At 42.0% G+C, this 24,191-nt stretch overlaps 1 protein-coding gene across 2 annotated transcripts in view; it reads right to left on the reverse strand.

The window, feature by feature from the left end:
- Positions 1–1,078: 1,078 nt before the first annotated feature.
- Positions 1,079–24,191, reverse strand: part of LOC143018586 (uncharacterized) — an 87,897-nt gene continuing 64,784 nt past the window's right edge. For both annotated transcript variants that reach the window (XM_076174079.1, XM_076174080.1), the window contains 4 exons: positions 19,945–20,186; positions 19,314–19,517; positions 16,659–16,854; positions 1,079–4,507 (listed from right to left, as the gene is read on the reverse strand). In XM_076174079.1, coding sequence (XP_076030194.1) covers positions 4,372–4,507; positions 16,659–16,854; positions 19,314–19,517; positions 19,945–20,186 — 778 coding nt within the window. In that variant the 3' untranslated portion in view covers positions 1,079–4,371. The remainder of the gene's footprint in view (positions 4,508–16,658; positions 16,855–19,313; positions 19,518–19,944; positions 20,187–24,191) is intronic.

The raw sequence follows: 24,191 nt of genomic DNA on the forward strand, positions 1-24,191 counted from the left end.
TCTAACTCAGATGGGCAAGGAATTGTGTGTACGTGTGAAGTCACAATATTATTCATAGATCGGGCCATATGTAAACTCTGAGCTCTCCTCCGGCAGGGTAATTGCTGTCGATCATGAGTCCAACACGTGATTCAAGACCGTGGTGAATCACACACACAAACTACATGGACGAGGATATGAGAATGAGAATCGTCGAAAACCTGATACACCTCAGGTGTGTCAGTATGCTGCAGCGGTGTGATTTTTACCCAAAAAGAAATACCTAAAAATGAGAAAATAAAAAGATCGGCTACTAAGATGGTTTCCAGGCTAGTTGGCATAACATACAAAGAAAGACCAGATACACTGTGCTGGAACTGCCAACATTAGAAGAAAGAAGAGAGGCGATATGAATGTGTGGACATAATCGACAAAGAAGTTTTCCTAGAAGACAAAGAATCAGAAAAAGACAAACTCCATAGTCCTTGCGCTCCAGAGTCCGTTCAGGGTGGGACAGAAGCGGGGTTTCACAGAGTGCGACGTGCCAATTTGACCACCAATTATCAGATCGTCACTACTGTCACCTGTGACACCTCGACATGGCACATGGGGAAAAAGCTCTGCCAAATGTCACAGAATTTATTTGAGTCGCAGTTATAATCCTAAAAAGTGAAGTACTCATTCAAATATACAGTTTCCCTTCCTATATACAGAAAAAATATCAAGTAGCATATAAATGGTAAATAAGAGAGGCATGTGCTAAAGTCGGTTTGGCAGAATTGCTTATAACGTATAGCACAAGCTGAACAGACTTCTTGGATCGCAAGTACTGATTAGTCAAATCTGCAAACAATATTTCACAGTACGCAATACTAGCACATGTGTACAACATAACAACTAACTTGGAATCACACATTTTTCCTAACCACTTTAGCACAGTTACCTTCAGTCGTACCTCTCCTCAAGTGGAGGAAGCGGTAGGTACGAAAAAACGCTACAGCAGCGTGTCTGAACCCGTATATTAGCGATGGCTTCTTCAGCACTCCTGCTGGTGCTCCAGGTTGTGGAGTTTCAGTTGAAGGGTAAGGAAACGCTCAAGAGAAAGGACTTTTTTATTTTCATTTTCCTTCGACAACTGTTCCAGACTCAGGCAAAGCGTCGGTCAGAGCAACTTGGTCTACAGCACTAAGATGAAACTCTTTATTGGGCTGAGCCCGCTCCTATTACTGCCAAAAATAGTAATAAAGTAGGGGGGCGAAGAAGCGAATAAGAAAAGACTAAACGTTCGGGTTATTGGATCTAGGTTAGATTAACAGGAGAGTATCGCCGAAGTAATGTAAACAATAGGCCAAGTTCGGCTGATTTAGCGCGTTACGGCACAGAATCCACTACACCATTACCCTGCTACATGTGGCGCTTTCAGACGCATAAAAAATCCCGGTAATGAGCATAGAAGAAATAATTACCAACAATGCATTTTATCGTCGAATGTTCAAATTATCTTAGTCTGATTATATAAGAGGGTGCTGACAATCTATTTTGCTTTGCTTAACACGGGATGAGTACGGTGCTGTAGCAAACCCTGTAGAACGATGCATTGCCTGGCGTATTTCGGCAGATCCAAAAACAGCCAAACCCTACCTTTGGCGTATTTCTCTAACCATTATAATTGCACCTAATGCGAAATAAAGCAAAGTTCCACGATGCATTACAACGTGCTGATGAACTTTTGTTCTGTGGGTTTTGTCGATGAAGGGTAATTTGAAGTCAGAAAATGACGGCGATACTATCGTCTTAATTTAACGTCACAATGTGATTGTCTTTAGCTGAGGTAGACGCAGAGTCAGGTACGCAGCTTCTGAAGGAGAACCGGAGACTTAAAGCTAATATTCATAGGTAGATTCATTCTATACAACAGAGTTGACTTATCATTATAACTGTCAACCCTTTCGTGCCTGGAGTTCTTCTCGAGATGAATAAAATCGCCTGAGTTCACCAGAATAAAATATTCGATGTGCAGCCCCAGTACAAGTGAGATGATATTAGTGTGTTCACTGTATTCTACAGGCAGGGTAAGTTTCCTTCTTCAAGTTGATCAATAACAATAATAATGGTAGTAACATTGATGAAAATAATAATAATCATACAAATGATAGTAAAAATGATAATAATAATAATAATAGTAATAATAATAATAATAGTAATAATAATAATAATAATGATCGTGGATGAAATCTATGGATCCCAGATATACCGATCAAGTAATGATAATATCAATTAAAGTAATGATAATGACAAAATGATGATAAACAAATGAAAGGCTGTTGTTAAAATTATTTTCATAACCATCATCTTTACTGTGAAACCCTCCTAGCCAACTTCAACGACCATCAACTGTGGTAGCTGGCCAACGCCCCTACGCTTCCATCTATTCTGGGTTGAACCCGCCTTGCGAAGCACTCTATGAAGACATCATAGCCCATTATCAGGACGGGCAAGCTGTGGTGGCATAATCACTAGATAGTGATGGCGCGATTATTTTTGGTTCAAAGGCTGATACGACGATTAGTACAAAACAATCAAGAAGACGGGAAAGAAAGTGTGGGTGGTTGGGGGAGGTCTAATTCAGTGCATCGCACTGCATTCAGCCATCTCAATAACAAATACTATTTTGACTATTTTCGTAATTATGAGATACTCTAAGGCGACCTTGGGCGTACTAACATCACGTCACAAGTTGCCAGCGTTTGGTAAGTTATAAAGTGCAAAGCACATTGATGTACTAAACCGCATTATCAACATGTCCCTTCATCACAATATGGCAACGGGGTACTGCAGTCAACAACATCAGATACCAGCAACATTGCTACACCATTTACACTAGTGAATGTGTTGGCAGACACGATACACTGTGGGGTATTACTAGGCATGTGGGCAAGCCCAGTGCGGGCAGATCCTCCTAAATCCACTAAACCAACACGTACAATAGGTGTTGGCAATCGCGCTGCAACAGAGTCCGGTCAGGCTGCCAAATGCGATGCGTCATCTACAGAGGCTAACATTAGCTTCACGTGGTGGCAACGTCTGCTGTATTAGAGCACCAAGTCATAGCATGCCCTATGGTATATTTATAAGATGGATATCTGATTAATAATGTGTGGCCCTCTTGTAGACAAGAGGACTGCAAGCAACCGTATATAACGGATCCCCCACAAACCCTTCACGGCAGTGGAGGAAATCAGGCGAGAAAGACGGGGAAAAAGCGCGCGTTTGATCACAGGTGACCGTGCCGCGTACCGGTTGTGAAGCCATGGGGAACATGTACATATACTATATACTATATATATATATATATATATATATATATATATATATATATATATATATATATATATATATATTCATAAAAGGAGTCGTAATCCGAGTCTATTTTTGGTTATTTTCGCTATAAGTTTTCTGAAAGGTTGTATGCAGAACAGAAAATGTCTGTAATGGATAAAAAAATGGAAATAAAATGAAATAAAGACGCAAGCATCCAAACCAAACCATTTGAGGGTATATATTCAACTCAGGTTTATTCTGGTTACCTCCAAGCGATTTCAATCAACTGAGGGGAGACCCAATAGGCACCATTATGTTCTACAATATGCACCTGCTGCAAAATACATGCGAAACACTCTTGACACTAATAAATACTACAAAAGTTGTACTAAACACTGTTTTCATTACTTGTCACTCTTGAGACAGGAAAGCACTAGACCACACGAAATAATCCTTGGTCGATCACATCTTACGATCGCTTCAACGACATCGTAAGAGATCAGTGAGGCTTCATCGTGAGATGAAAGTGTAGGCTACGTCCCTTGATGACGGCCATCTTCATCCGGCAAGACTCCAACGTTCTGGGTGGTGAGGAAAAGGACACTACCGACCGGAGACGATGGGTGGTGGTGTTATGGCGAAAGTGTGGTAATAGGAAGAAAATGGTATGATGAGTGCCGGGAGGGTGATGCGGGAAAACATTGGCTCGGGGTCGACTGGTAGGGGGTGAGGGGGTGGGCAAAAAAGAACGATTTTTGTTTTTTCGAGGTAGCAGTCGGGCTGAAATGGAAGAGTGGAACGATGTGGTGGAAAGAGAAGGAAGAGGAGAAGGAAAAGGTGTGGAGGAGGAATAGGAAGAGGAGAAAGAGGAGGAGCAGGGGGAAAGGAGAGCAAACGAAAAGGTGTGTATATGATTGGGGATGGGAATAGTAAAAAGAAAAAGAAAAATAAGAAGAGGATGGATGACGAAGGATGTGATGACGAAGCAGTAGAATGTCGTCGTCGTCGTCGTCGTCGTCGTCGATCGCCGCGGGAGAGGAGGGAGAAGAGGAAGACCACTGGACGATCTCCTCAGGAGAAGCAGGACACACTGTAGGAGGATGGGTCGAGCATGTCCATCAAGGCAAATACAGTGGTCGCAATGCCTCCCAAGAGGCCAATGACCACGATCTGGAACAGGAGCACCTTCTCCCACAGAGGAATCACTCTGTAGGGAACAAGAGAATCATTCGAAGACTTCGGATAACATAACTTATTGGAAAAAATAATGAGCAGGTAAATAGTACTTGTGCCACATCAACCGAAATTGATAGCGATGGTGATGTTGATGATGATGATAATGATGATGACCTAGACACATTTTCTTGAGAGATGGGAGGGAGTAGGGGGGTGAACATGACGAAAGAAATCCTAGCACGTCATCCTTAACCCTTCCAACACAGTAACATAGTTCAAGGACTTTGCTCTGGATTAGGACACGCGGTTTTATGGTTCTTAAAAAAAAAAAAAAACACCTCAGGCCGGAATGGGTTCTCGATCGCCCAAGAGTCCCTTCGCATCTGAATCGATCCCTTCAGTCCGTATTTAGCCGGAGGGGAATCTGTCAAAATACGTCAAAGTGTTGAAGGTGGGGGGTGAAGGCGAAGGCAGCCCTGGGCCTCAAATCGATTTTTGAACTCGACGCCAAAGTCGTAAGGTGCCCAACCTGCAACTTATGTATCATGTCATTCGACAAGTTCGGACGCCTCGAGGGGTCTCTTTTGTACATCCCTCCGTGGTGCGGTTGGTAGCGCACTAGGCTCGTGCTGGTCTAGCACCGCGCAGCCTAGTGTTCCAGTCCCGTGGGTAAAACTATGAGATCACAACACCCATACGCACCCATATATATATATATATATATATATATATATATATATATATATATATATATATATATATATATATATATATATATATATATATATATATATATATATATATACGTAAACAGAAGCCAGAATATACTGTATATTCTTGTGTACTTTTCGCAAGCACACACACATTGTTTTCCATGTATACGTGACTTATACAGACTTAGAGTGCGTCTGCGTCAGGAGGACTGGAACGTTTAAAGGACATAACGGAGAAGAGGAAGAAGTCAGACAGGTCGTCTCATTAGGGAGCGATAGACCACAATTTGATCAATGTCCACACGTGGTTGTAAAACGTTTCTTCTTCTTGTAAACCATGGAATACTTGCTACCAAACACATTGAACGTGTGAAGGGCTACATTCCTTTTCTCTCTATCTCTGCTCCTCAAACCGCAACAATGACAAATGGTTGGGACCAGCGTCCTAAGCGATCAATTTGTTCGTTTCCGGTGATATTCCAGGAAAAAGGCAAACGGAGAAAAAAATGAGGTGCGTGTACCTGTGACCTGCTCTCCCGATATCAAGTCGAATGGCTCCGCCGTCATTGAGCTTCGCACTCTCCTCAAGGACCCGGAGAGAAAAGCAACAAGGCCCTCTCCAAACTACGACCTACGTCACCGTTAAGACATCGAGTCTCCTACTTCGAAACTTCGTCGTGGGGGTTCAGCGCTGAGGATGGTATGTCGATCTTCACGGAAAAGTCTTGGACAGGGGTGGGCAACCTTTTCCAGCGCGCGTGCCAGATGTGACACATCAATGCCTTTTCTCCGGCAAGCGGCGAAACCCGGACTTATCTAAGGGAAATTATGAAATAAACCTTCAACTTCTTCGTTGGGCTTTGTATTTCAACCTAACAGGACATGATTTGATAAATTGCATATGTATATATATATACATATATATATATATATATATATATATATATATATATATATATATATATATATATATATATATATATATATATATACACACACATATATTTGGTGGGCACGTTTAGAAATATTTTGTATCGAAGATTGGCGGATTTTTGGCACACGTGCTTGAAAGGGTTGCCCACTCTTGATTTCTCGGTGCTGCCCTTAATGAACGGACCTCACTCGACCAGCGCACTTTCTGGGTTTTGTTCCGGCAGTGGGAAGAAGGTTTTATGATGCAAGGGAGGAGCTGATAGTGACCTCCTGAACAAGGTCTCTGTCGATCGAGACCCCCTTCAGTAAGATTCCTCAGCTAAAGCAAAGATTATAAATACGTGTTTGTATTTAAGGTATTCATTTACACCCGCTCCCTACACATTTTCTGTCTACATAATTCTAGAACAGGCAAACGTCTAGGCAATTTACAGGCTCTCTGCTCCTCCCTCTCCCACTCTCCGCCTCAAGCTTACGACGGCAAAGCCCAAAACAACAGAGGAAATCGCCTCAATCTTGGGAAGGATCAAGGAGCCGCAAATGTGCTCAGGCAAGACTTCCGTCCCTTGGCTTGCTTGGCTTGGCCTTCCTTGTCTGTCCCTCTCCAGCCGCCTTCACCTTAACCGTCAACGACTTCGCCTTCTCCCGGAGGCTCGGCGACGTGCGATATATATGTTTATTATGTATATGTGTATATATGTATATGTTATATATGTTAACGGAACCAATGGGACTTTAGCTATTCCGTAAGACTGAATTTTCCGTATAACCGAAATACATGAATCATAACCCTCTTGATTTTGAAAAACCGCGAATAATCATTCCGATAACCACTCCCCTTCTACCCCGCTCGATGATTTAAAGAAATTAGATTAAATTAGATTGCGGTACTAGATATCGTGGTGTATATACTGTACATACACACACGATTGGAAATTCTGTTTGTATATCAAATTAATAATGATGATGATATGGTTTAACTTCACAACCCCCCCTCCCCCTATCGGAAGGCTAGAACGGTGCCCATCATAGAGGACTTTGTAGCGTGGAATTTAATGAACCATGCCCTTGGTCCAACTTCGCCGGTGGCAGGGTTCGACCCGCCATCCCCTCGACCTTCGCCTCAAGTAACGGCGTCCTAACCCGCACGGCCAGCAAATTAATACTAAATAAGGTATAATGTTTAAGATAATTAGCCAAAGGGACACGTCTAACCCCCCCCCCTGCAATTCGAAATTTCTGAGTGTATTCGGGAACAGCTGGGGAATCTTAAATATATCGAGTATTTGTTTAATTCATATCATAATACTCGAAATGTCACATGTCTGGAGACATTAAATAATATGCAATTATGAGTAGAAAGTTTGTACACAATTAAGACTTGTTTGATTTTAGGTCCGATGTAGATACATTTACTTGCAGTCATTACCTTCGAATTCTGTGTCTGCTGCACCACTGACAATTGCACACTGACGCACCCTCGTATCTGTAGTTAACGCAACAACTCTAATGAGACGCATGTACTATCAATTTCTTATTTTCAAGAAAGGAAAGTTGACAAAAAATAAAGATATTACCACAAGCCATTACAATCATGGCAGCGCAATATTTTTGTTTTCGAGAGGAGTGACGCACATATTGCGTGCTGGAAACTCTTTTATTCGTTACATTCGATGACGTCATGTCGTCCCGTTCTCTGATCAGGATTTATCTTGATTTGTTATAACCATTAAGGTAATACTGAGGCACGTCAGAATTTCTTGAGCTGGGCATTGAAAGGAAGTAAAAGTGCACAAGAAAAATGTATGGCAAGAATCAAGTGGAATTACGCTGCTACCTGGTGGCTGTTATACGAATCTGCGTACGCATTTCAAACGACATACCTCGTTGGTTTTTTTTTCAATTAAGGAGGGAGTGTTTTCGAGTCTGTTCGTGTGTTTGCTTGTGGGCAATTTTATGCCAAAAACTATGAATATGTTTTTATCTATTTTACCTCTGTGTGGAAGAATATTGACCAAGTAACATACTATTAGATTTCGATGGTGATTCACAGGATTAAATCCTGAGAATCACTGCAACGGAAGGTTAACATTTAGAAAACGGAAAACAGACTGGCAGCGCCACAAAGACGGTAGTGACCGCTCCAATAACCTGTCAGGTTGGGTGGTTAACTAGAGAGGAGGGAAAAAAAAAAAAAAAAAAAAAAAAAAAATATATATATATATATATATATATATATATATATATATAAATATATATATATATATATATATTAGTTACAATTCTAATTTTCATAATTTTACATGTTTAATATTATTACGGCGATTTGTCGTTTTTATCTGCTTCCATTAGAGATTCATAGAGGCTGAAACGTTGCATCTTTTCCAAGAAAAAGATGTTCTGAAACACAACGCCTTCCCGTTAAAAAAAAAGGAAAAAAAAAAAAAAATTGTTTAACAAACTTCTGTAAGACTCGAAACCGAAGACTCCGACGCCAAAGTTGTCTGACCTCGGAATTAGTAAGACTGAAGAGAGTGACGTCGAGGTTTTGGGACCGAAGAAGAGTCTTGCAAGGTCACGAGGCGCTTCCACCCCACCCCCCACTAAAAAAAAAAAAAAAAAAAAAAAATGGAGATATTCCGTGCCAGGAGACCGGAGACCACACGGAGATTTCCCATACCACCTTTACACTATGTACTTGGATAGCCAGAGACCGGTAGATGTTGGGGATCGAGCTCAGGTCTCCACAGTCGAGCGCCTAGATCCTCAATGGTAACGTAATTTTCCAAAATTCATTTAGGTCACGAGCTGAAATTTTGAGAAAATTTCCGAAAACCACGAAGGTCTTCAACGGAATTCTTGAGATAATTAGTTACAAAATATACAAGTAATTCTCTTTATTACTAAGGACTAACGATGGGCGTCGGAGAGGATCAACCCCCCTGCCAGCATTTTTTTTTACCTCATCAACACCCTCAAGTCCACCAGAAGGTGCAACCTCGAGGGGCTGGCACTTGATCTACATATGAAAACATGACAACCGGCGACTGATCCTCGCTACTCCCTCCTTCCAGCCGGCGACATGGACAAGATCCCCCCACAGACAAGAGTCCAACGTTTCTCACTGTGGAGATCTATAGGAGGGCCCCAGAAAAATATCATCAGTTTTCTATAATGGATATAAACAACTCACCAGAACTACATTATATAAACACCGAACAATTAAGAAAACAAAAAACATCCTACGAACAACGCAACATAAAACCTTAAGAAAAATGCCGGGCTGTGTCAACATAACATTTACATTCAGAAAGCAATGTCCTTCTCACGGAGGACCACGTGAAAATGATAGACATAAAGTTTCACACAAGATGACATTTAGTTCGAAAATCTCGATGTCGAGTTGGTGTCTGGTGTTCCCCTTTAAAAAGACATTACAGAAAAAGGTACTCTTCGCCCTGAGTTCCTTTTTTCACTTAGCTCTGAGAGAGGCTAACTTCTTGCCCGAGCCTTCACCACTTGAACAACGCCAACGAAATAGGCTGAGAGAGAGAGAGGGGGGTTGGGAGGGAGAGAGAAAGAGAGAGGAGAGAGAGGGAGGGAGAGACAGAACGAGAGAAAGAAAGAGAGATAGATAGGTAGAGAGAAAGAAAGAGAGAGAGAGAGAGAGAGAGAGAGAGAGAGAAAGAGAGACAGAAAAGCTATCTTTTAATATATGCTGTTTGTCCTCTGGCTTCTTTCTACGTTAGGCTTTGCCCGTGGATTGAAGTAGGGGCAGAGCCAGCAGTCCCCCCCCCTTCCCCTCCCCCCAGCCTTTTTTCCTGGTAGCGGCCTAACGCTATTTTATCGTATAATTTTTCGTCTTTTTTTTTTCTTTTCTTTCAGGAGTTGGGGGAACGCACCGCTTTCTCGCGCGCAGTAATTAGTCAACCTAGGTAGTTCTTTGTCCTCGCAGGTTAAAGCACCTGGGCTTAATGTAGAACGTGAGGTTTCTTGATCTGCTTCGGGGGAAGGATGTGATGATGCCTGATGGAGGAGGAAGGGGAGGGGGAGGAGGAGGAGGAGGAGCAGAAGGAGGAGGAAGAGGAGGAGCAGCAGCAGCAAGAGGAGGAAGAGGGGGAGGAGAAGAACGCGAGGGGAACGCGGTGCGAACCAGCTTCCGGCGCCCTCCCCTGCAGCCTCTTATCCTTCTCGTTCTCCTCCTCGAAGACAAGTCAGACTTGACTGACGAGGTCTAGACCAAAGTCCGGTGATAGGTTCTTCTCGAGAGTGGGAGAGTTACGAGGACGCAAAGTCGAAGTCGTTCTGAGGGAGTTCCTAAAGACTTAGAACACCATTACCGGCAGGGTTATTGTTGTTGTCGTTACCTTCCCAGAACTTGTTGTTCCACCTGCCGCATTCCGTGACACCATGTAAGTACAATTAAGGTAGAGGCACACTAGGCTAGCTAGGCTAACATGCTGCTTGGTTTGCTACTTCGTTTGAGTAGAACCGACTTCGGTTACAATGATCTAGTCTTCCATAAGAACATCTCAACAAATCTAAACAATGTGTCTAACATTCGTATAGATCAGCTTCTCACTATATGACATATAGTAATCTGAAAAACAAAGGATCGTATCCAAAGTCGTTTCTACACAAACGGAGTAGAAAAGGAAAGTAGCATGCTGGCGAGAAATGCGTAGTGTGCCGTCACCTTAATCGTGATGTAACGGGCCCCATTTGGTTTGAAAATACTGGCTACGGCCATCTTTACTGGATGATGTTTGTCTGTTTATTCTAAAACAAAACCGACATTTCTCAATAGATCTCGATCAAACTTGGCACGGAGGTCCACATGCAAACCAAAATTATGCATGATCAAAGGAAACTCGAATTTGGGCTACTTCAGTGGATCTGTAGGGCAGTGGTTCTTAGAGTTTTCCAACCCCGATATCCTTGAAGCCCCGGTCACACTATCCCGATTCTCGTCAAATGTGAATCTGAAAAGCTGGAAGACGACTTCGCTTACAGTGTTCTAGACTTCCCTAGGGACAATCCAGCAATGTATCTAATATTCGTGTAAGCTTAACTTCTCTTAGTTCGTTATTCAGCTTCTCATTCTATGACGCAAAGGTGATTTGACATTTGGAGATTCGAAAAATAAAAGATTGTAACCTCAGTCGTTTCTACTCAATCGAACTCCCTTAAGTCGCGCAGGTGTGAATTAAGTTCAACTCCAAGTGAAACTGATACCCCATCTTCAATATACATACATACATACGTACATACATATATATATATATATATATATATATATATTATATGTATATATACAATATATATGGTATATAATATATATATATATATAATATATGTATATATAATATATATATGTATATATATACATTATATATATATATATATATACAGTATATATATATATATATATATATCATAAATATATATGTGGGTAAAAGTAAGGTGATGAGATGTACAAGGGGAGAGAGTGACAGCAGGCTGGAGGTGAGCATTAAGGGTGAAAGACTGGAGGAAGTGGACAGTTTTAGATACATGAGTGCGAATGTGGCAGGAAAGGGAGGAGTGGGGGTGGAGGTAGAATGTAGATTGAGAGAAGCGAGTAAATGCCTTGGTGGATTGAAAAGTGTAATGAGAAACAGACATCTGGGAATGGATGCTAAGAGGAGGTTATATGAAGGAGTGATTGTGCCAACAGCATTGTACGGGGCAGAAACATGGAACATGAGAGAGGAAGAGAGAAGGAGTTTGAATGTGTTTGAGATGAAATGTCTGAGAAGTATGATAGGGGTTACTAGACTAGATAGAGTGAGAAATGAGGAGGTGAGGAGGAGAACAGGGGTGGAAAGGGAACTGGGAGATAAGGTTGATGAAAGGGTATTAGGATGGTTTGGACACATGGAAAGAATGAGTGAAGAAAGATTAGTAAAAGAAGTGTGGAAGGCAGAGGTGGAAGGAGTGAATATGAGGGGGCGTCCAAGGATGAGATGGATGGATAGGGTGAAAGGGGCATTAAAAAAGAGAGGAATGTCTGTGGAGGAAGGACGGAAGAGGAGAGAAGATAGGGATGAATGTAGAGGGGTTGTGTATAGATGATGATGTGATGCATGAGGGGGAGTGGGTGGGGGATGGGGGTGAGGAAGTATGTATGAGAAAAAAAAAATTGACGCAGCCCGAAGGGATTTCTCCCCGTCTTCTCCTTTTCTGCATGAGGGGACGGAGAGGGGGGGGGTCGCCGAATTTATGAAGCGGCCTTGCTGTGGATGTGCTGTGTCTTGCGACACTGCTTCTGACCCAGGGCAGTGGGCAGGATGCAGGGATGACCCGTCATCCAGGAGGTGCCAAGATGAGAGAGAGGGAGGAGGGTGGAGGGGAGTGGAATATATAGGAAATGGAATGGGTGGGAGTGGTTTCTATGCCTTTTTCTTTTTGGCTACCCGCCATGTAGGGGGAAAAAGCCTTTGGTATATGTATGTATGTATGTATATATATATATATATATATATATATATATATATATATATATATATATATATATATATATATATATATATACTGTATATGATAGCCTACTGCTCCCGATTTTTAACTTTTCATTTCCAGTAAATGAATTAATAAAGTATAATTCTTATACAAAATATTAATTCAGTATTTTCAAGGATGCTTTTTCGGATACCACTAAGAACCGGTTTCGACAACCACTGGGAATACTGAGGGTTTATCAGTAGAGTGGTCAACTAATGGAATATACTTAGTAACTATGTAGTGAGCGCAGAAACTATCGGTTGTTTTAAGAAAAAGTTAGACAACTTTATGGATGGGGATGACAGGTGGTAATAGACATGGAGCTGCCTAGTGTATGCATTATGGTCTCTTGTATTCTCCTTTATTCGTATCTTCTTGTGTAACACCTGTTGTTGGGTAACCACCCGGTTGGTACCCGGTCTACGCCGGGTGCCCCTTCAAGACTGGGGTCCTGTGGCAGTCACGAGTTACTTGATTCTACCAGAGTGGGAAGGTCAATGCGGTTCGCCTGGTGATCAAAGAATCTGAAGTTATGGACTGCTGTTCACTGGTGCTTCTGTCCTTTTCGTCCAAGGGTCACTATTTTTTTTTTTTTTTTCACAGTGGGTCAGATAACTGAGAGAATGACAAATGCGGGCCGCGTTATAATTTTCTTCATTACACATTCGCATGTTAATTATTCTACGAAAAATCTTTTACAGAACAATAATCTTAAATTCTTTTTTTACATGTACAGTGCGGCGGCCGGATAGATGAACTGACCTCGCGGACCGTAATTTGCTGACCCATTGTGAACTATCTTGCTCTCAGGGGCCGAGGAGAGGTAGACTCAAGTCTCGACCGGGGAGTTGAAGACTCCAAAGGGAGGGTATTTGAGAGAGTGGGTTTCATCCCAACCTAATCTTATCTACTCCAACATGAACTTGTTTTCATGGGAAAAAGAAGTAGCTAAGATACTATTAAAGTTGCAACTCTCCATTGGCACACTTGCACCCCACGCATGGTACCCGGGGAACGTTGGCTTCTGTGGATGGCTCAGATTTTCTTTACTTTTTCATATTTTTTGAACTATAATGGAGGTTGTGGCCTGGGCTTTGTATTACCATCAGGATGAATACTACTAATTTTTTTCTTCATTTTTATTTTCGAATTTTTACCTAAAGAAATACGATTCTCTCATTTTCTCTTATTCAATTTACGAAGAATTCTATTCTATAACGAGAAATGAGGTTTTCTCATCTTGAGCGAAATTAATTTCAGACCTTCATATATTTTGTGAAATATATAATTAATTATACGAATTCATCATCGAATTTTCATATCTTCTCATATAATAAATAAAAATGCACACAAACATACACACATGCATACACACACACACACACACATACACAAACACATACATTTGGGTGTCCCTAAGATCCCGGGCTGATCTCGGTTTGTGATGGTCATAACTTATCATAATCAGAGTAAAACCACAGGCATATCCAATACATTTCTTGCCATACTCAATTTCACTGCGTGGGAGACAGCTTTTTTATCATTAGCACAGCTTTTCCTGTCGAACAATTTCTCCATTTCCGGTTTATTCTTCTTTACCAAACTAAACTGGAAGACTCGCATCTCTACTACTCTATCAAAATAAACGCCGTGTGAGGACGGAGCCTTTATTAGTGCGACGTTTCTTTAGTTACAAATTTATCAAGTATTATGCTAAACACCACAGTGAAAGGAAATTAAAATTTTGAATCCGAGCGATTTCGTGCTATAATCACATTTTCAAGGACTGCAAGAGAATAGATATGTACAAAGTTGTGGTATATATATACAAATCAAGTTTGACACGTGGGAAATTGATGTGTATATATACCACAACTTACTTTGTACATATTTATTCTCTTGTAATCCTTGAAGATGTGATTATATCACGAAAGCGCTCGGATTCAAGATTTCAATTTCCTTTCACTGTAGTGTTTGGCATAAGTTGTGTATTCACGTGTGCTTTGTGAACCTTGTGCATTTATCAAGTATATGACGGAGCCTTTATTATTATTATTATTAAGATGTTTCGCTTATACATCATATAGCTGTAATAAGCAAAACGTCGTCGTCTTCACATGACGTTTATTTTGATAGATTTGTCGGCGAATGCCAATTCTATACATCTCTACTATTGTTGAGAAAGCTTCTACTGAATCAGGTCGTTTCACAGCGCCTTCAAAACGTTCCTATTTCTTCTAAATAAATCCTGAAGATGATGCTCCTATGTAGGGATTTGACTCACTCCTGTATGGTGCACACATCTCGAGTATGGAATAACTCACTTTTCTTAGGCTTGGACTCAAAGACATCCAGATTGATACTGTTTTTCTTCGTATTCACTGTTTTTAACATTTTAGTGAAATAGCTTTTTAACATTTCCATTTGATTTATCTTTGTCACATTTTTTTGAGCTGTATTTCTCTTCGTTCTCTATTTTTGTGGTTACTCTTCTCCTGAAAGTAACTGCTCCAAACTCCTAAAGTATTTCGTTCCTGTAGTTGCAAAAATATATTTTATAAGTGTTAATCAGTATGCTCATGCTCTTTTTAATTCCATTGCAGAAGTCTGGATCGTTCTTCCACGGCACCTGTCCTTATCCTGAGCAATATCTGACGGGGAGTGTGGACATTTTCTCTCTTCGGGCATTTGGTTCTGGTCTGGCCTCCCTCTCTTTCTCTCTTTTTTATACGACGTTTGCATCCAAAGCAACAACAAAACAACTGTGTATTCGTTTACAGCCTTGCGCCATGACTTCGCAAGCGAGTAAGTGCCACAGAGATGAATGAAATCGCCTAGCGGCAGCCTCGTGAAAAGAAAAAGTACCAACCAGTACGGAAGAAAAAAAAATGGAGATAGACCCCCGGTGATTTCCACTGCAGCCAAGATGGAGGTATTTTCATCATTACCAGCAATTCATTATCGCCAAGATTCTTATCCAAGAGCAATAGATTGTATCGGTTAATCTGACCCACATTTTTCCTGGTAGATTTCTGATAACTCTCACGTTTATAGAGTTAATGAAAGTTGGATGATCGTGCATTTGCAATCAGTATGTAAGTTGACTGTTGTTCAACTTGTTCGAAGAAAACTCTTTGAGTATCAACACTGTCTGATGGCGTTTGGCAACCTGTACTTATGTCCATACCAATGTTGCACAACTGTAACCTACCCGACTATATGTGATATATACTCTACTGATGCGAACACTAAAAATTGACCCATGGAAATGTGGAAACTACATCTTCCGTTGTTGGGTAATTCATGTATTTCTAAGTACACTAACTATGAATGCGATTTTGAACAGTATTGATTAAACAACAAGAACAACTAAAGACGTATTTGCAGCTATGAAATATTATAGGCCAGGTTTGGATGTCTGCGGTTTTACTTAAAACAATAGTGATACCAATTATAATAACAACACAGTTAATGTGATGGTTCATGAGCAATGGTGGTTTGAGTAATAAGAACGAGAATGATAAAGATATTGTTACAAGTTGCTAGTATTACTGATTATATACTTACTGACGTTACTGGTACTCAACAACAATAAAAATTATACTGACAAAGATATTGGTGTAAATTGACTTGGATATAATTCTAAAGAGCGGCAACACAGTCTATATATCATCACTTAAAGAAGAGATAATTTTCTGACAAATTATAAGACAGATAAAAAAGAAAAGCCAAAGGAAAAAAGAAAAGAAAGAAAGAAGAAGAAGAAGAAGAAGAAGCAGAAAGAAGAAGAAGAAAGAAGAAGAAGAAAGAAGAAGAAAGAAGAAGAAGAAAGAAGAAGAAAGAAGAAGAAGAAGAAGAAGAAGAAGAAGAAAGAAGAAGAAGAAAGAAGAAGAAGAAAGAAGCAGGAGAAGACGAAGAAAAACTCCTTTCGTAGAGGAAAAATTTTGTGCAGCTTTCTCCTACAGTAGAAGGAGGGCTCTGAATACGACTTACCTAAAAGGCTCACCCTTCTCGTCCTTCAGGTTACAGATCTTAATGTAGCAGAAGGGCGGGAAGAGGAACGTGCACGAAGTGACGGTGGAACCACCGAAGAAGTTGATGATAACTCCGAAGGAGGGAACGGCGAGGGCCATCAGGAGCTCGAGGCCCACCATCACAGTCCGAAGGACACAGCGCTGCCAGCAGAAGTCTGAGGAGGAGGAAGAGAGAACGGGAATGGGTCCCTCGAGTATTGGAAAGGCGCTGGCGAAGTCATGCAACGGCTGAGGCTTTAGAAGGGAATATCGGAAAACGTGCAACGGCATTCTTACCTGAGCATGCCGAGGCGCACAACGCGCTAAATATGCATCATGGTAGAAGTCTACCCTATGTATACAAATAAAAATTTCCCACGTGTAAAGTAGGGCTTATGAGTAATGTCATATCGTTCCATCCATGGGAGGCGGTGCTTATCATGGGAGGTGGGAGTTATGAGTGACGTCATATTTTTCCGTCCACAGAAGGCAGGGCTTATGAGTGACGTCATATCATTCTGTCCTATATAGTCTTTGATTCTGTCTGTGGGGGGGGGGCGGAGCATATGAGTATTGTCATATCGCTCTGTCTATGGGGGCGGGGCTTATGAGTGACGTTATATCGCTCTGTTAATAGGAGGCGGGGTTTATGGCAGGCGTGATATCGTTCTGTCCATGGGAGGAGGGGATTATGAGTCATATAGTTCTATCCACGAATGATTTATTCCATAATTGTTAATACAGCGAAGCGAATAAAAGCTTCGGGGCTGCTTTGCACATTAGTGACGTCAGTGTTCTTGGTAAATAAAGGACTTGTCGGCTGTAGTATCTCAGCCGGTCAGACTTCTGGAAGCTAGTATAAGCCCGAGGTTTAATATAATTCTATACGTTCAGTGTGTACGAATGGTAAGGTGTGGGGTCTCGTGCCTCGCGGTCCCCGATTCGAAGGTTACTCACAGCCGGGTTTCATGATTTGAATTACATTACAGTATATATATATATATATATATATATATATATATATATATATATATATATATATATATATATATATATATATACACATATTTATGGGATAGGAGGAAAGCTTTTGGGAGCTGTCAAGAGTTTTTATGAGAGTAGTAGAGCTTGTGTCAGGATTAAAAATGGAGAGAGTGAGTGGTTTGAAGTAAAGGTGGGATTTCGTCAAGGATGCGTTATGTCGCCCTGGCTGTTCAACTTATACATGGATGGGGTGGTGCGAGAGGTGAATACTAGGGTAGTGGGTCAGGGATTGGAGATGGTTAAAGAAAATGGAGAAAAGTGGGAGGTGAGCCAGCTGTTGTTTGCGGACGACACTGCGCTTGTGGCAGGGTCAGAGGAGGGATTGAGGAAGCTGGTGGCAGAGTTTGGGAGAGTATGTGATAGAAGAAAGCTAAAGATAAATGTGGGTAAAAGTAAGGTGATGAGATGTACAAGGGGTGAAAGTGGCAGTAGACTGGAAGTGAACATTAAGGGAGAGCGACTGGAGGAAGTGGATAGTTTTAGATACTTGGGTGCAAGTGTAGCAGGAAAAGGTGGAGTGAAGGTGGAGGTAGAATGTAGATTGAGAGAAGCGAGTAAATGCCTTGGTGGATTAAAGAGTGTAATGAGGAATAGACATTTGGGAATGGATGCGAAGAGGAGACTGTATGAAGGAGTGATTGTGCCAACAGCACTGTATGGGGCAGAAACGTGGAACATAAGAGAAGAAGAGAGAAGGAGTTTGAATGTGTTTGAGATGAGGTGTCTGAGAAGTATGGTGGGGGTTACTAGGCTGGATAGAGTGAGAAATGAGGAAGTGAGGAGGAGAACAGGGGTGAAAAAGGAGCTGGGAGATAGGGTTGATGAAAGAATATTAGGATGGTTTGGACACATGGAAAGAATGAGTGAAGAAAGACTAGTAAAAGAGGTATGGAAGGCAGATGTGGAGGGAGTGAACATGAGGGGACGTCCTAGGATGAGGTGGATGGATGGGGTGAAGGGGGCTTTGGGGAAGAGGGGAATGTCTGTTGAGGAAGGAAGGGAGAGGACGGAAGACAGAGGTGAGTGGAGAATGGTTGTATATGGATGATGTTGTGATTGCATGAGGAGGAATGGGCGGGGGGTGGGGGGTGGGGTAGTATGTGTGAGTAAATTTTGACGCAGCCCGAAGGGATTTCTCCCCGTCCTCTCCTTATATGCAAGCGGGGACGGAGAGGGGGGGTCGCCGATTAAATGAAGCGGCCTTGCTGTGGATGTGCTGTGTCTTGCGACACTGCTTCTGACCCAGGGCGGTGGGCAGGGTGCAGGGATGACCCGTCATCCAGGAGGTGCTCAGATGAGAGGGAGGGTGGGAGGGGTGTGGAGTGTATTTAGGGATGAAATGGGTGGGAGTGTTTTTATGCCTTTCCCTTTTTGGCTACCTCCCTTGGAAGGGGGAAAAAGCCTTGGTGTATGTATGTATGTATGTATGTATATATATATATATATATATATATATATATATACAGTATATATTTACACACAAACACACACAAATTAAAAACCAAGATGGCCCGATGAAGAACACAGAGACGGGACCCCACCGGTTTAGTTGCATCCCTGGACATTACATTGTGGTGCATAAGAAACTTACGCTGTGGAAGGTTGAAGGCCTCCTCCAGGCTCTGCGCCACAGGGTTGAAGCTGATGAGGAAGGTGCCGAGGAGATTGACGACTTCCATTCCCCGGGCTACATTGACGGCGATGCCCTCCACGTTCATCAGGATGTTGTCGTTCACATTAGTGCCGAAGACCCCATAGCCGGCGATCGACACGGGCAGGTACAGGGACAAGATCACTGGGGAGAAAGGGGGCGGGGGAGAGTTGTTAGCGATTCTGGCTAGGAGGAACAGAAAAAAAGATACACACACACACAATGTATATATACATACATATATATATATATATATATATATATATATATATATATATATTGTGTGTGTGTGTGCATGCATAAAAGCCACAAGTAAAATAACAGAAGATAGACCGAGCGCTTTCGTCTATTTAGACATTTTCAAGATAGACGAAAACGCTCGGTCTATTTTCTGTTATTTCATGCGTCCAGGTGATTTTTTCTGCACACATACACACACACACACACACACACACACACACATATATATATATCTACATATATGTATATGTATATATATATATATACATATATATTTATACATATCTTGAGATCGACCACACCTCCGGCGGGAACTCCCGAAGTCTTTTACCTCCAAAGGCCACTAAGACGCTCTTCCCGAACTTGGACCGGTCCTGCATGTCGTTCTGGATGGTGGGGAAGACGGCAGCGCCTCCGAAGGAAAAGAGAATGGCCCCGAAGCCTAAGAAGAAGGACGAGACCGAGGGGTTCGGGTGATAGATCTGCTGTTGATTTGGAGCTTCGAGGATCACCTGAACGACGATGACGGCGCACGCGAGCACTGTAGAGAACACCGCCACCAAGGAGATCTGCCTGGAATGAAGAAGAGTCCCGGTTAAAGGTATGATTAATGTTCCGAAAGCATATGAAAATTAGATCCCAATGAGGCGGGACATCTTCCGGGTGGGTCTAGTGGTTCCCAACCTTTTCTGGCTTGAGGCACCCTTGCTATTCTTTCAGAAGTTCCCGGCACCCTTATTACAAAATCTGAATTCTAGTTTGTCAGTATTTTGTTGATTCAACATCCAGTGTAACAAAAAATTTGTCCCTGGATAATATGAAAATACTTATATTCACAATGATGCTGCTTTAATGAACAAAAATAGATGACAGAGTCGGTAATACGAACATTATTTTTGCCTTGAATTTTGGCAGCAACCTCAATTGGTCTCACGGCACCCTTGGGTGCCGCGGCACACCGGTTGGGAACTATTGGTCTAGCACATCCATCGAAGTCATCTCCTTTGTGCTGGAAACGTTGTTCTCGGCGCATTGTGTATCAACATCTGTCGACAAAACGGCCGCACAGGTACGATGGTTTCTGCACCGGTAGAGGTGGCGGCACACTAAGCATTTCTCGCTAGCATACTATTTGCTTTTGCTACTTCATTTGAGTAGAAACGACTTTGATTACGATCTTTTGTTTTTCAAATTTCCAAATGTCAAATTACTCTTGCGTCCTACAGTGAAAAACTGAACGACGAACTAAGAGAAGTTAAATCTCTACAAATGTTAAACGCACTGTTGAGATGCTTTTACGGAAGTTTAGAATATTGTAACCGAAGACGTTTCTTTTCAAACGAAGTAGCAAAAGCAGGTAGCATGCTAACGTGGTGTGCCGCCACCTTCATGCATCAAGCGTATTTACAGAAGCGGTTAATCGCAGTACTTTCAGCGTGCCGCCCCATCTTTGAATCCTTGTCAAGAATGCACAGTAGGAAACAGCCCGAAGATCACTCATGAATATTCTCTAGTTTTATCAGGAACTCTCTAGGGTCATGGAAGCTAGTGGCCTCAGTCGAGATTCCGAGGCCTGTCCGAGGATCAAGTGCCAGCCTACAGAGCTGCACCCCTAGTGGGGTTGAAGAAAGGTGTTGAGGTTATGACCGCCAGTGGCACCACGGGCATTCACATAACCACACATCTTCCATATCTCCACTACATACATACATGCACTTGTTTGAGTTCCATTTATCACGGTCGTCGCTGTTCTGTCCCTCTTTCTTCTGCGTGAGATTGTTTACAAGGATAGAAGCAATGGTAAACCACCGCCCAGTCTCTTCCTTCCAAACTAACTCTTCCACCCCTTTCCTATCTTCCTCTGCACTTTGCTCTTTTTTATTTGGCATCTTCCTCTCCATGCACTCCTTTACACTCTTCTGGTTCCTATCCCCCCTATACTTTTGCCAGATTATTCACTTCTATTCTTATCCCTACCTTCATGTCCAAGATATTCAATCATGGCTCTATGTTTTCATTTATGTTCTCTTGCTTTTAATACATTTTCTACATTAGTTCTATCTTATTTGATTTGAGATAGTTATAGGATAACGACAGCATATTCTTATGTTAGGATATATGGGGGGAGTGAAGAGGATGGTAAGGAACCTACACCACGAGGCACGTAGCTGCGGCCGAAGCCGTCACCTTTGCCCTCTGCGCTTGCACTGTTGAGATAGGTATCAGTTACTGCTGGGAATTAGAGAGAGAAGCATGGGACTCGAACCCACAGTTAAGCGAATGTGAGACCAGCACGATTTCGAATACATTACCAACGAGGTATGTTCCAATGTCAGTGCTGTTCTTTGGGGGGAATTTGTGTACAAGCGTCGTCAGAAAGTCGCATTCACCTTGCAAGAAGAATGAATTGGAGATTACTCTTCGATATTCATCTTGGTGACAGATTATGTGAATATATGGCCTGATTAAAATGATCTGCCAGTTACAATCTAGTATATTTTTGGTGCCGCAATGATGCACCTTCAGGTTTCTGTAACCCAGTGTATTGCGACTAATTTCATACGTAAGGGAGGCGGGGAGTGGGGGCGGGGGCCTGGCACATCAGCATAGTGCAGGTTCCTTGCCTAGCACATTGCTTAATGTGTGGACGGAAAGCCTATCAGGTAAGAGAATCAGGTAACGGATGACGCAATGGAGCATTCTTCGCCCGACTCTTCGGTTGTCATAGGTTCTGTGTGGTAATGACATGATATGCTGTATCGGGTGTTTGTTTTCTGATACGTAAAGTAGAGGACATGACGTGATAAGACAAAGAAAGTTAAGCTTGATGGTCACTTTGATTAGTTACGTAAAGGATTGCAAACGTCAAGATTATTGACGTAAGAAGTTATCGGTAGGGTTCAAAGGATCAGGTGTTGATTTAGCGCATTATCACAATCATTGGGGTGACATTGTATGTTCTGACACATTTTTCAAAGAAACTTGTAGTAAAGTGCCCGCGTTCCCATTCTCATTCTTTCTCTCCCTATAACCTCCCTCCCTTCCACATAGGGTTGTTGTTTTCATTCTGTGTGTGGTGACCATTCCCCATCGGGCGTGTCCTCTGAGTTACGGATAGGGGACCGGACATACGGTAGTGTGGCTAGTTGCGAATAATGCAGTAGGTTTCTGGTCACCGCTAATAAACAGTCGTTGACAAACTGGTGGTAGTTCTGTTGAGTGGAAAGGCCTTAAGTACTGGCAATACTTAGTAACTAGGTCTTTCTGTAAGCTCTTCAACAGTGTTACCACGTCGCCTGTATAACTATGCCTCCACCGGATAGTGGTGTATCACCACATGAACAGGTTCCAAGCGTTGATCGGAGCTCTGCCTTGGTGTTGCAGTCCCATACAACATCTGACTGATTTGGGCCTCCCTTGCTATCGGGTGCCAGTTGTTGTTGTGGCCAAATGCGTGAAGTTGCTGGAGTGCATGGCCTCCTCTGCACCTAAATCTCCTGTTTGCGTAGGTTTCCTTATCCTCTTATAGAGGATAAGATCGCCATTTTCGTCTACGAAGGACTACCAAAAGCAAAGCGTTCTCATTGGAGGTCGGGGCTGTATATGAATGTTATTTTCCGGGTGGTTAGCGGGCACGTGGGTTTTGTCCGTACGTTTCCCAAGCGTTTATGAACACGTCGGAGGAGGAAAACTCCCATGCAATAATTCCAAAGATGAAAAAAGAAGAATGGTAATGACGCCTTTTTCCCTAAGAAGCGAGTCGAAACAATATAGCCCCTCCATGGATCAAGACTCCAGTGTCTTCTATGTCTGCCCCCCCCCCCACCACCAAACCATGGGTGAATAAAATTGTCTGGCGTCAACTAGAACAAAATATAAGGACTATGTTACTGGGATGAAAAGTAGTCAATTCTGGTTTCATCACCCTTGTGTTCTTGAAGAGCTTCTGTTCGTATCTCAAGTTCGAGGTCAGCTAAAGAATCCTTCAGAAATTATTTTGAAAAATAAAAAATGCACAATGTGATATTGATCTGAAGGAAACATTGGACATACGTGAGTTCCACAAAGATGAGTAAATTTGATGTCACGCATACTTACACACCTGAGAGGGTAATAGCTGACGATCACGAGTCTAGCATGTGATCCAAGCCCAAGGTGAATCTCTCTCTTTCTCTCTCACTCTTTTTCTCTCTATATCACACATACACGCATATGCGCACAACTACACATGTGAATCTATATCCATTTATATATATATATATATATATATATATATATATATATATATATATATATATATATACACACATAAATATGTACTGATGCAAGAACACGTTGAATCTTTCTCTCTGTCACACACATACATTTAGGCACAAAAATATACATGTAAATCTATATTCGCACATATAAGTATATATACACATATACACGAATATATACCCATTACACAAACATATATGCATAACAAAAAGTGCATAGGTTAATCCTTACACTATCAGACACTCCAGTAAACAGATCTTATCTACGATAGACAGCTAACAACCATCCTGCACACAAATTCTGTCAGAGGACAAGAAG

The sequence above is a fragment of the Oratosquilla oratoria genome, chromosome 35 (assembly GCF_046742065.1).
Source record: "Oratosquilla oratoria isolate Oo_2021 chromosome 35, ASM4674206v1, whole genome shotgun sequence".
Taxonomy (NCBI): Eukaryota; Metazoa; Arthropoda; class Malacostraca; order Stomatopoda; family Squillidae; genus Oratosquilla; species Oratosquilla oratoria.